Here is a 13,981-nt window from a genome sequence, read left to right as displayed (position 1 = left end):
TGTTTCACACATAATCAGTGATAGGTGTATTTATTTTGCACGTTCATTTATTATTTACGATAAACAATAATTAAGGTGTAATTTCCTTCTGAAGCTGTCGGATCGAGGATCAGGTCTTCAATCATACAATCTAGGAGCCAGGTTCAGCAGCTCCCATCACCAGGGATATCAATACCACACAGATATGTGGCTAGAGTTGGTGAGTATGATTTTGCGTTTCACTGCTACATTGAACACCTCATATAGGTTTACACATACCAGATCACAAGTGGAACGTCAGATAGATGCAAAGAAGAACTGTTGAAACTGTTGTGCTGTAGCACAGACATACTACGGCAAGTACATAATATGCTGCAAACTCTGTCATTCAGGTGCTGGGGACAATGAGTCGCCTAATGAAGTTGAAATATTCACAAGTGGAGGGCAATTTGCAGCGAGAACTCAAACCTCCTCCAAGCAGTGATATCAGCAGCCAGCACGGCTTAACAAGATGAGGATGAGGGGGAAGAAGATAAGCAGGTGATGGTCGTGGAGGAGGACATGGATGAGGGGGAAGTGTGTTGTTGGTCCACCAGCCAAAAGACTGAAGGCTACATCGGGTCTGGACAGCACTGTAGCTCCCTCTTCCCTTCTGAGAATTATCCCTTCCCAGCAGTCAGCAAACCAGCCATAGAGTTCAACCCCAACAACACAACACAACCATCACCTACTTGCAGCCTTCCCATCTAAGGGTGATGCAATGAATTTCCTATACACTCCTCCCATAACAGCGCATCCTAGAGCTACTCTTAAGGATCTCAAGGACGTAACACCCTTGATGAGGAGCAGCTATCCCCTAAGCACGGATCTTCTCCCCACAGCCTCCCATGTGCCACCCTGCAACGTGCTGATGGAGCTGACAGTTATATCAGATGGTGTTCCATGCAGAGGGGGATGTCAGATGCTCATGTTGGCCAGTGGAGGGGTTTGGGGGAATCAAATGTATTCCAACAGCAGTCTGATGTGAGGCAGGACATCCATACTCACTACAAGAAATCCCCCAGATGATTGACGGGTAGACCCATACCTTAGACAGTATTGTTGCAAAGACATTGTGAGGAAGCACCATGACCAAATAACAATGCATATGGAAGAGAGTGCAAGACACAATCCCTTGGCCATGAAGATGATGGAGGGAATGTTGAAAATGTTTCAAATCTTCCATCATGGCCAAAACATGGAAGGGACCCAATACACCAATCTGCATACCACCCCACCCTAGTCACCTGTGCCACCACCTGTACAGGCACCCCCACATCTATACAGGCACCCTCCCTGTACAGGTCCCACTCTCCTCAGCTGTCCAGACTAAACCACCTGCACAAGCAGATGCCACACACCCATCTGACACATTGGTACCAACCCTGAATGCGCACTAACTCACAGAAATCCTCACTGCCACATTTACATAGCCATAAGAGATATCCCTGTGACCACCATAAATATGTATTCTCAAAAATCATATATATATATATATATACATATATAACCTTCATGATGTTTACCAGTCAGTACTTCTATCCAGAGTTAATTTATATTTGATTATATTCAAATGGATATTCTTGTAGAACTTATATGTGACTGTAAGTATGTGTGAGTACTACCTGTTGATTTGTAGGACCATCCATGTTACAAGGTATCATGTAGACAGCATAGAAAACACATACAGGTGTAGATTTAACCATTTTGAATCCAACAAATCTAATAGAAAACCCAAGATAGAGGGACGGTTTGTAAACATATATTATATTTAGCTCCAAATCTTTAATTAAAAGTGAGGATTTAAATGTAAATTTGTAATAAATACTGTATGATGGAAAGGAAGAAAGGGAAAAAAAAGTCTTCCAGTAGAATGTTTGAGGGAACTTGGTGGGATTTGGGCAACATAATAAAAACATGTCAGGAAGTGTGAGGAGAACAATTCTATGTAAAAGGGTTAAATAAAATTAAGTCCACAGTCAAAACATTGTCCTAACATAGACGTTGATGATTAATGTAAAAAAAAAAAATCCGCTGTGCCTCTGCCCCCCCCCCAACCTGCATACCCTTCTCTCTGTTTGGGACAATGCCTCTGTTTCCAGGATTCAGACCTTGGTGAGAGCTCAGTTATGTGCAAGCCTTGCCGTAATGCAATGTTGGGCAAAATGTAACTGACTACTAATATTTTGCACACAACTTCATGGAACTACAGCAATATCCTCCACAGTATGGTCAAGGTATCTAGGAAACCAAAAGTGAGCTCTATGACGGTGCATGTACATATGTGTGCCCTATTGTACCTACACTGTGGTATAGGGATTGTGAAAAGATGAGGAGAGAGTGCGTATGCAGCATCAACTAAGGAGGAAAATGAGGAACTATTTGTACATATTACTCTTGCATCTGTACAGTTCACAATGTACAGACAGTGTCTGCTTGGGTCATGTGCGTGTCATGAGAATGAGTAATTTGTAATGGTTTTTCAAACAACATTTATACATATGAGACTTGCATGGTGCTTGAGTACTTACTCAGAAGCCACATGTTGCCAAATTCTATCACTGCCAGCTGCCAATCAAGTGGTGGTCTACAGTGAAATAAATAGCTGTTATGTGTACTGCCTGGGAACACTGCACACACGAGTAAAGCTGTCAACGGCATCACACACACCCTGCATGTTAATGGAGTGCCAGCGGTGTCTGTTGTGGAAGATGTGTGCATTCTGGCTAGGTGGCTGACGTGCCACATGAGAGCAATTAACTGCACCTACCACATAAGGGAACCAGGGAAAGAGGTAGAAATCCCTAGCAAACCTTTGCTTTACTGCTAGTGTATGTGGCATACTTATGTAGAGATGCACTCTCTCATTTATGCAGCTCAGACCCTAATGCAAGCATTGGGACTGACTTGCCTAAGAAATGCCCACAATGTTACAGGATACCCCCAGGAATGACCCAGCAGCAAACAAATGTAGAGTTGCTAGGATCTTGACATAGGCTGGGATGGCATAGGATTGGAAAGCACCAGAATCAAGCTCCTGCTCTCTCTCAGAACCATGTCCCAGATGACATCAGATGGAAAACGGAATCTGGAGGAAACCTCTTGGTTGGACTTCCCAAAAATATTGATCCTTTGTCTAAAGATTCTCTCAGCTCTTCTCCTCCTTCTCCTCAAATCATTCTCTCTCATTACAAGGGGCAAACCGCAAAATACATTCAGCAAGGTGTTCGAAAGTCTGATAGGGTTTATTTGTGGCTATTCATATTTTATGTAAGCAGCAAGGCAGTGACTGGCTGTTGGGTTAACAATGTTCTGGTGGAGCTGGGTGGGGAGATGGTACGCACAAACAGAAAAGTGTGTGTAGTGTTTTGAAGAAACTTGACAATTGAGGTTTGATTAGAGGTTTTCACTTGTGTACAACATTCACAATTGAACTGATTGTGGAGGACATGACAGATATATGTAAATGTTAAATATGGAACTGAAGAAGAGATGTTGTGAAGTTCTTATTGCCACTTGAAGGGTCATATGAATATCTTTCTGGTATTGTATCTTATTTGATATATCTATACTCCTGTAGAGGTGTGTGTTGGCCCTCACAATTACCCCCTTCATAGCTAACTGGTCTTACCCATCACATCTCACAACAGCTTTTGTTTTTTCACCTCCAAGCAATGAGTGTCCCTCGCTCATTGTGTAATCCAATTTTTTGTAACATGTCGTCATAATCTACTGTTACCTACCAGCATATGTCCTACATATACACATCTGTAACAGCCAGTGCCTACATACAGCTGTTTTAATTATTGAGGCATTTTATACCATGTTGATTGTACAACTAGATGGCATGTCTCCTGATGTGTGAAACAACAAATCATGCATGACGGCTCTGTATGAAGCACATGAAAACAGGAGACTGGGTCAATTCTTCTCCATCACCTGTCTGGTTGCTGAAAGACCCTGCTTTTTCCCTACCAGACTTCTGTTCCTGGGTTTCTTGTGAGCACAGAAGCCTGTTTTAAACTAGATTTTAGAGTTATTTGTAGGAGGACACTAGTACCATCATCCTCTACTATGCATACACACCCTGGCACTCAGAGCAGAAGCTTAGTGGGACCAAAGACTTCTACATCTTGAAAATGCCCTGACATGGCCGCAAAGCAGTAAAGCAAACGGGAACTATGACAAAATTAGGTAGGTTTCTCCTGCTCAGAGCTTCCCTATTGTAGCACATCCTATGTAAGAGAACCCTCAGTGAGATGGTACCAAGTCTTGTGGAACTCAACGTTGGATACAGCCACAGCCTTGCCCCACTGTAGGCGGAGGGGTTACTCTGTTACAATGGTAAAGGATATCCCGTCCATCGAAATCTAAATACCATTGTTTTCTATGGTATTTAAATTTTGGCAGACAAGATATCCGCCACCCTCTGCCTAAATCTCAATCAGGCCTTAATTCTGAAGGTACAAATCCTTACCAGGCGAAGGCGCAAAGGTATCTGACCAATGAGAGGACTTTCCTGGGTGCGAAGTTAGAATTCCTCCCACTTTGAGGCTTTCCTGCCAAAAAACAGAAGCTTTAGCTTGACCTTGCCCAACACTTATCTGCCTTCCCGAACACTTCCTCGTAGACAGTCTGGTGCCTTGCTCTGCTGAAGATTTTTGATTTCCAGAATAAAAACTAACCTCCAACAAGGTCCTACTTGGTTGCTGTATCAGACCCATGCATCATAGCAGTCAGCCGGAAATTGTGCCTTATTCCCGGTTTACTATGACTATTGACTGCTTGTGCTTTTGACAATATTTTTCCTTAAATCTTTTTTAATTCAAATTTCGGGTTAGCCTAATTGGATTTTTGGCATTTTGTTCAATAATGTTACTGTATCTATATACATTGGAGTGGGATTATTGTGTTATGTTTCAGATTTTTCAACTGTCTAGTTATTTCTGAATGCTTTACACATTTGCTCCAAGTCTTTCTGCTCAGCACCATAGCTTCCAAGGTTGGGACCCAGTTTTAAATTACTGAAACCTTTAACAGGACATAACAAGATATTGCCATTGTTACTAGTGATGGACTAATAAACCACTTTCTCACATTACTGCATAATTGTTCCTCAAAACTATGTCCAAAAATGCAGCAGGACACCCAATGCAAATAGTATGGAGTTGGTGGATGAACCATCATCTGGCTTAAGAGTGTGCGAAAAACCACCAGAATGTGAGCTTGTGGGCATCCTCAAACTTCTCTCTGACCCTTTTCCTCTTCAAAATTGCCAGAGATTTGCTCCAGCAAAGCACTGGATAAAATTCCCCTAACGGGTGGGAAGGAAAACTGAACACCCCAAGTAATGTGTCACCACTAATTACACTGTGGCTTTGAGGAGGAGGAAGAGTGAGGAAACTTTCGACTCAGAAAAGAATTGGAAAAAGGGTGGACCCAGAAGATCTAGCTCAAGAGTGAATGCAGTACTGTCTTTTGATTGCATCAATACTTAGAAAAGGCATAGTTTCTTGGACAAGTCTACCATATTTTATCAAGTCAAATAGATTCACCATCAGCAGTGGTTAGTTCCTTTTCTGATGGTACCCATGTCTAGTGAAGTGCAAAAGACTACCCATGTTCTTCGCCGTCTATGTATGGAACAACTGGGTGAGATTTTACATGGCAGGAGCATCTACTGGTATGCCAATGGCAACCCATCTTGATCCCCCCGTGTATTCGCTTGCTGGTGTACTTCACCTAAAGAGACTCACTGAGGACTGCATGTAGTCTCACATTTTCCTATCCTTATTTCATCTATATTGATTTTTGTACTTCTGTTTAAGGCTTTAATCTTAAAGAGTAAGAGTCAAAATTCACAACTGTAAAGTCGTATGCAAGGACAAATATTTCCTGTTTCATATTTTTTTGTTTGTGGGTGGATTCAAAGTGAAGTTTCTGTCAAATATACTTTAATATTACTTTAAAATTATCAATCTCATTTAACATATTAGTAGATATTATTATAATTTAGTTTTATATATAAGAATAACAATATTAGTAGAAATACAGAAATGCTGCTTTCTGTGGGCCTGTTTTCTATAAGGAAACATTGGGAGTCCAAATTACAAAGTAATTTGCTCTATCACAAACTTACTATACACACCAAATGTGTGGCTTCATTTCAGCATTTCTTCCTTTACACGTATAGTGTTGTGTTCTCATAATAATATTTTTGTCCTCGCCTTCAAAATGGGGTAAAAAAATGCCACTGAAGTACACATGACTAAGTTGTTACACTATGAAAAATCCATTGCAAGATACGCAGCAATTCCACACTGGTAAATTCACACTCGAAATTATCAATACTGTGGGAAAGAATTTTGCAAATGCAGAATTACCTAATTATTACATAAGGTACCCTGAATGTCGACTGAGAAAGGAAGAATTATCTCATGAATTTATGTTTTAATTCACCTGATTCCTCTGGTTAATCTCCATATTTTTTAGCTATTTCCCGCTCAGGGATTGTACCACCCTTTAACTGGTAAAATGTCCGGAGGTGGGGAAATTAATTATATTACATAGTCCTATGAATGAGAGCCTCAGTATCTACTAAGCAGTGCAAATACCAGAGAAAAATAAACCTGCAAAAATGTTTTATAAATCCCATTCCTACATCAAGCCTACAATGGTTAAAATAAGGAGCATTTATAGGCTAATCTTTACAATATTGAAACTATATAGAAGTTGCAAAAATACAAAGTATAGTTCACTACTCTCAAGTACTTAACATACAACAAACAAGATTCATCTAATCAAAACATTTTTATTTTAGAGTGATCAAAAAAATAATTATTTATAATTACCGATGCCATAGGACTAGCTGAAAGCCTAAAGTTTTCATTTATTAAACTTAGGAGCCTCAAGAAAGTTTTGTCTTCGTAATCATAGCGGTGTCCAAGTACTATAGATACAATAATGTTGGCAACAGCAGCATTCATGATTGTTGTGTTATCAAAAGGTTTTCCTGAAAAGTATAATTAAGAAAACAAATTGTAAATTAGCAATTTTATATTTCCACATTTTTAGCATCACTGATGTAGTCCAACAAGTAACGGAGATTTCTAGTTGGGCTTTCAAATGCATTAGTCTCTACAATACTGAGTGAGAAATCCCATCAGGTTATATAGCTCAACACCTACGCTTCTAGGAGAAAATTATTCAAGAAATAATTAACACAAAAAACCTGCTCTAAATATGGAATGCAAACGGAATAGTGTTGCAAAGAATCAATTGGCTCAAAGGATTAAGCAGGATACTTATGAGGCAAAAATAAAAACACATAAAACTTAAAAATTACAGTTACCTACAGGTCTAGTAAATGCTCATTAAAATATTACTAGGCACTATGGCCCATTACGAGTTGGGCGGTTGAACTGCCACAACTTCAATATGGCAGGGGTGAGGCAGCCATCAAGAGGGTGGCCTCACCCCCATTGTATTACGATGTTTTCACCGGGCTGATTGGCGGAAACCGTCAAATTACAACATTTCCGCCAGTCAGCCTGGTGGAAACAGTGCATCAGCATCGGCCTTGTCACCCTTAAAGAGCTGAGGCCAATGTCGCTGCACACAGCACCCTCGGAATGCGCACTGTCTGCATGTGCATTCCGATCATGCTGACAGGAGGGCCCCTGCACTGCCCATGACATGGTCGTGGCCAGTGCAGGGGACCCCTCTGCCCCCAGCACTGCTTTTTCTCAGTACCGTTGTGACTGACCACAACTTTGACCCCTGCCAACTCATCAGGATCCCTGATCCCAGCGGAGGTCTCCTGGCAGTCCGACCGCTAGGATCATAATCTGGCGGTCGGATCGCCAGGAGTTTGGTGGTCCGACTGCCACTGCGAGCTTACGGTCCTAAGACTGCAAACTCATAATTAGACCCTCTATGACAGAAACTGTTTAAAGAACCCTTGATGGAGGTATATATTGCCATAGGACTCTGGAAAAAGTGTGTCAACTATCAATGTACAACAGTGGAGTGTAAGCAATCCAGTGGAGAATAAAGATGAAATATACCTCAGTACCTTGCTTTTGGCTGCTCTCTCAGTTGAAACAAAAGAGAAGGCTGGCGTAGGGGAAGTGTTCTGTTGAGGTGCGGGTATAGACGGTAGTGCCATGCATACTATTAGAGACATGGGAGAGGTATATGACCAAGCCACATTTCAGGGCGATGTATATCAATAAAACCTAACAGAGGCAAACTGGACGACCACCATACACAAGAACACACTGAAACCCCCAGGTATCCTGGCACGCAACATTAAGAACTTCAACAAGTGGATCACCAATTGTGCCAACACTCTGGGTCCCATGAAATGAAGCAACACAGCAAAAACTAGAACACAAACCAGCTGGTGCACAGAAGTCCAAAATGACCAAGCGATACTGCAATACTTGGAACGACAATGGAGAACCAGCAAAGGGAAAGTGGAAAAAGATGCGTTAGAAGCTACTTTGAGCATGAACCACCAGCTCATCCAAGAAACCAAGTGAAATGCCTAGTTGAACGTTTAGTGCAAAGAAAGTCTCACATGTCGTCTTTATAAGCCGATTCCAGTCCCTCAGTAGAAATGGCATTTGGCACAGAAACCTCCATAACACAACATTCATTACAAATAGCCAACTGATCATCAGTAGAATTCAAAGGAGCTCTGCTAAAAAAATCTCCTACACTGTTCTTAATACCATGAAGATATTCCACCACAAACCTATAGCACAACGAACACAAAGACATCCTGGCAATGCCTAGCATGGCTTTGGTCATCCCACTACTGGTATGAAGTAACACCTGTATGATAAACAGATTTCAGGTCTAAAGTTGTGAACCATCTCTGATGGTGCCATCCACTCGCTAAATTCTACCTATTAAATTATCTTCTAGCTTCTTCCAACTTAATCAATTCCCTTTCTACGTCATCCCTGTCGGCAAAAGGAATATTCCTCACTTTGTGGAAAACTGGTACTATGTTTTTTTAGTACTATTGTAGGAGAAAACCTTTCCAGTTCTCCCACAACACCAGTGAATACTTTGGAAAATTCACTCTTCAATTGATTTACAAAGAAATCATCCTGCTGGGATCCAGTGAAAATCCTAAAGCCCTTTGATCGATACATCCTAACAACAAAGGACCCTCCTCTACAACATAAAATATCCCTGTAGATGATCTACCTTTGAATTCAGAAGTTAACAACTTATACCCTCTAATACCAATTATCTCACCCGTAAAACTCTCCGGATGACTATCACTGGGAAGTAGCTACAATCCTAAAAAGCTGATAAATTTCTCTACTCAAATTTATTGATTATGGTGTAGGGTGATCCTGAATCTGCTACAATGGTCACTATAACCCCCACCCCCAAACTTAATTTCACAGACAGGCTCATTTTTGGAATGAGGGTTAACATCCAACACATTGGACTCACTACTTAACAAGGAGTCTCCATGTTCCCACCATACGAATCCAAAGCAAACTCATCCTGTACACATTTGACTTTAGTGTTAAACAATTTCTTTGTACACACTAGTGAAACGACACATGCAGGAAACTTCTTGTCATGAGCAAGATAATCAGCAGTAGCACAACAGTAACATTCTCTGTTCTTAAAACAGAAAACAGTTTCTGTTTTTGACAGCTTTGCAAACACTGGTGGTCTTTTTCTCATTCTTATTATATTGTTTAACCACTTTGCAGACTTGCTCATTCTCCACTGGATTAAATTGGCCACTAGAGTGCAACTTTTTGATAACTCTTTAAAAAAAAAAAAAAAAAATGAAATTACATTTTTCAAAGTAGAAGCACCATACACCCATATGTTCTCTTAAATGTGTGTATTGTTTGTGTGAAATACAATCTGATCTCTAATGCAGTCAACATTAAGGTGGCCAAATGTATATGTTGTGGACAATTTCTTTAAAATTGAACAGTCTTCCACAGGGTCTATCTTATTTTGCTTCCTCTGAAAAAAAATGATTACGATTTAAAGCCACACATAGTACAGGGGAAAAATCGACATCCAAATAGTCCAGTGCTTTCTTGTACACATCTGATTCCTCACTTGACCAACTTTTTCCTCCATTTGGTTGAAATTTGGAAACCCTCTGGGCCTAACTTGTGCAGTAGTATCTTTTTTTCTTCATGGCGTAAACTCTTTTCTACTTTCATCTTCTAAAGTTGAGATATCATTTGTAAAGTATTCTTTAAACATAGCAAAGGCTGAGGGGGAGTTAATGAAAATGTTTGAGAAGCACATGTTGGATATGTAATACTAGTACAACATTAAATGTAAATGTCTGAACTGCAATAGCTGCTGGTGAAGTATGGTAAGTACACTTTATTTCCTCCTACAGTTTATCGACAAGAGCCATCCAGCACACATTAAACCAGAATAGCACATACATGGAAAGGCGCTGAAATGTTTAAAAATGTTAATCTGCTCAATCCAGTATAGTAGCGTGCTTAACACCACTTTATGCATCCATCAGTTTCCCTCTGACTGAAAGGATCTCCAGTGCCCATATAGCGGTACAGAGTACTGAATTACTACCGCTGCATGCAATAGGTCCACTCACGGTGCAATTTGCCCAAAACTAAAATGGAGGCACACAGCATAATGACATTCTGATGCAGCATCTGCCCAACATAAAATGGCAGTCAGTGTTGCGATGACTACATGTGTGACTACACACAATACGCAACCCCGCAATGGGAGGAGTGCGCAAAAAGGAGTAGAGCATACTCGCATCCTCCCAAAACTGAGGAATAAAATGACTCACGGAAAGGAGAAGCTGCGGTGCAAACAAACAGGATCAGAGGCTGTGCGATCCTCGCGTTCTGCCTGAAACAAGAAGTAGAAGATGCTTTCTGGATGAATCTGAGTTGTGGGTTTGTTTGCTGTGCTGTGCAGCGCTAATCATTGCCAAATTGTAGTGCTAAGGAAGTCTCACAGCAACTGAAATAGTAAGCCTTCTTTTTTTTTGTCGCTCGGCAACACAGCCTGCATAAGTCCTTGCTAACCTTCCTGCTGCAATGTTCCAAAGGATGCAACAGAAAGCATTAACTGCAACACCTGTGAAGAAATCTTTACAATCGTCAAAGACTTCACCGCACCCACAGAGGTCACCGAAAACATCAACCCATCACAAGATCTGTGCAACAATCTCTGACTACTTCTGCAGCAAAATTGCAACTATACAAAACAACTTTCTCCCACAATCAGTCTCCCAGCCCTTTCCGGGAGTCTCCCAGCAATGAAGGAATTCAACACAATCACCACATAGAACACCATTAGGACAGAGGAAACCATAACAATTATGAAGACCATTCACTCTGGGGTCACAACAGAACCCATTCTCTACCCCTTTCAAACCTTTGACAAATGAGCAATCCCCATCAGTGAGCACTCAACCCTACCCTTAACACCTCCATAAGTACAGTCACATTCCTGGAAGCATGGAAACATGCAGCCGTCTATACTCTCCTAAAGAAACCATCGACTGGCGTGACCAAACGCACCTATTACCGACCAATATCCCTCCTTCCCTACCCTGCCAAAGTTCTGGTAAAAACCATCAACTAGCGCCTCTATGATCACCTCACCAAACAGTAGCTTCTCAACACTAAAAAATAACTTAAATTAATGGTTCAGTCATGCTTTAGATTTACAATAAAATGATTTCTGATGAATATTTTATTTTAAAAAGTAGTTGTACATCATCAGCACTATAAAACTGCCTGTCCACCATTTTGTGACCATTGCATTACAATCCTCTAAAGTGATCAGACATGCAACGCAGGTCAGATGTTTCTGTCAAAGAATTACACTGCCAACTCTGATGCTAGTAAGTAATGATACAAATACTGCAATGATGTAATGCAGTGGTCAGAGCAACTGCCTCAGGAGCTGGGGATCCGGGTTCGAGCCTCAGTGTTGGTGCAACGTCCTGTGATTCTGATCAAACTACATAATCTCCTCGTGTACATAGACAGCGCCTGGATACCCTCATGGGTGATTAGCCGTGCTATAAAAATCTACACATTCATTTAAGCCTTATCCCATGGAAACTAACCTATGTAATGAACTAGACTCGCCAATGCGGCGGTCTGACAGCCACATTATGACGGTGCGACCGCCGGCACTGCCACTATTTCGCCGGCTGACAGCCTGGCAGTGCCGGCGGTCTTAATCCAACAGGGCAGCGCTGCGATCAGCACTGCCCTGGGGATCATGACTCCTGTGTCCACCAGCTTTTGCATACCGGTTCCACTGCCATATAAAGGGTGGCCGAGACAGGTGCAGGTGGCACACTGGGGCCGTGCACAGCCTATGCACCTGGCATGGACAGTGCAGGGGCCCCAAGGGGCAGCCCTGTCGCGCTTTTCACTGCTTGAATTACAGGCAGTGAAAATCGTGACAGGTGCAGTCGCACCTGACACACCGCAACATAGCTGCCGGCTCAATTACAAGCCAGCGTCAATGTTGTGGGTAGTTTCCTGCTGGGCCAGAATCCTTTTCTCATGAACAATCAAAACCCACAAAAATGAATACTAATATGCTCAACTTCTCATAACAGTCACCTCAAACTGTGATATTTGGGCATTGGATGGCACTTTTAAATGTACCCCACATCCATTTGCATAAATATACACAATTCTTGCAACTATTTCTAATATCACAGCACCACTCATTTATGCTTTGCTGTCTGATAAACAGATGACTACATATACTTAAATTTTAAACTGTTGTCAAAATTAAAACAATGCACAAACGTCCTAGGAAAATTTTCATTGACTTTGAAATTCAAATGATTAAAACCATTCGGACCTTATAGCCATATACCCGAATTCAAGGCTGTTTTTTTTGGGGGGGGGGGGGGATTTTTTTACTTTTCCCAGGCGGATTGGTGCAAGATTAAAAAAAAAAAAAAAAAAACAGCTTTAGTAGACTATTCATAGAGTAAAATGCAGTTTGAACCTGAAAAAACCAACTGCTTTGAGTTTTTCCCCTTGAACGTGCAGTTTACTACTACACTACAATTGTGGAATCTTATTACGTTATTACTTTAAGCAAAATAAACAAAAATCACTCCTTTAACGAATTATTTTGAATAAAAATGGATTGGACACTTACAATAGTTCTGTTTGTAGGTGTAAACTACCTTTTCCTAAAGAGTGGTGGAACTGTTACACTACCTGTTTGAAAGGAATGAAAAAACTAATAATGCCATAGAGGGTTGGCATAATTCATTCAATCATGAATTGTGACAAAAATCATCCTAACTTATATCATTTCTTGAACATTTTGAAAAAAGAACAAAGCTTTCAAGAAATGAGGCAAGCACAATCTTTGCCTGCCTCACAATTCTAAATAAAAGCACAGAAATATCACAAAGATTAATTTAAAAAATGCAACAGACTACCTGGAAAACGAAGCCTACATTTTACATTACTTATTATTAATCATAAACGTCTTTGGATTACTTTCTCGTTCTAAACTTCTTTGAATATTTTTTAAAATGACATTTTTTAAATTACTCTTAGCAATATGTTTTTCCCCATTTACCCTAATCTGTCTTCTTTTTTCAATTCTTGGTGATATTTGTATAAAGAAGAAGATTTGATTTGATTTGATAAAGATTCAACCCTTACTGTTATGGCACAAAGTCTGGACCTCGGAACATACTGAACTAAATAAGGCCATCTTGACCGACTGTATGGAATCTACATACGCAACAAGGGTGCCTTGGCTAAAATACATTATGACTTTTTTTTTAAACATGGGCAATAAAGCTTTTTACACAAATCCAGCTCTTCTGGAAAACAATCTCTAGGAAGGACCTGAGCGCTATGGCATTAAAATATTTAGAAGACTTACGATGGGAGGCTGAATCAAAAAAGCCCTCTGTCATTCATAA

The 13,981-nt window shown here is 40.7% G+C and overlaps 1 protein-coding gene across 1 annotated transcript in view; it reads right to left on the bottom strand.

Annotated features, from left to right (window-relative positions):
• Positions 1–13,981, bottom strand: part of LOC138296718 (cytochrome P450 2K4-like) — a 107,526-nt gene that overhangs the window by 49,700 nt on the left and 43,845 nt on the right. The window contains exon 4 of the mRNA XM_069236119.1: positions 6,870–7,030. Within this exon, the coding sequence (XP_069092220.1) occupies positions 6,870–7,030 (161 nt within the window). The remainder of the gene's footprint in view (positions 1–6,869; positions 7,031–13,981) is intronic.

This window comes from Pleurodeles waltl, chromosome 5, assembly GCF_031143425.1.
Source record: "Pleurodeles waltl isolate 20211129_DDA chromosome 5, aPleWal1.hap1.20221129, whole genome shotgun sequence".
NCBI lineage: Eukaryota > Metazoa > Chordata > Amphibia > Caudata > Salamandridae > Pleurodeles > Pleurodeles waltl.
Note: the sequence above shows the minus strand (reverse complement) of the source record. Positions and strands in the feature narration are given on the sequence as shown.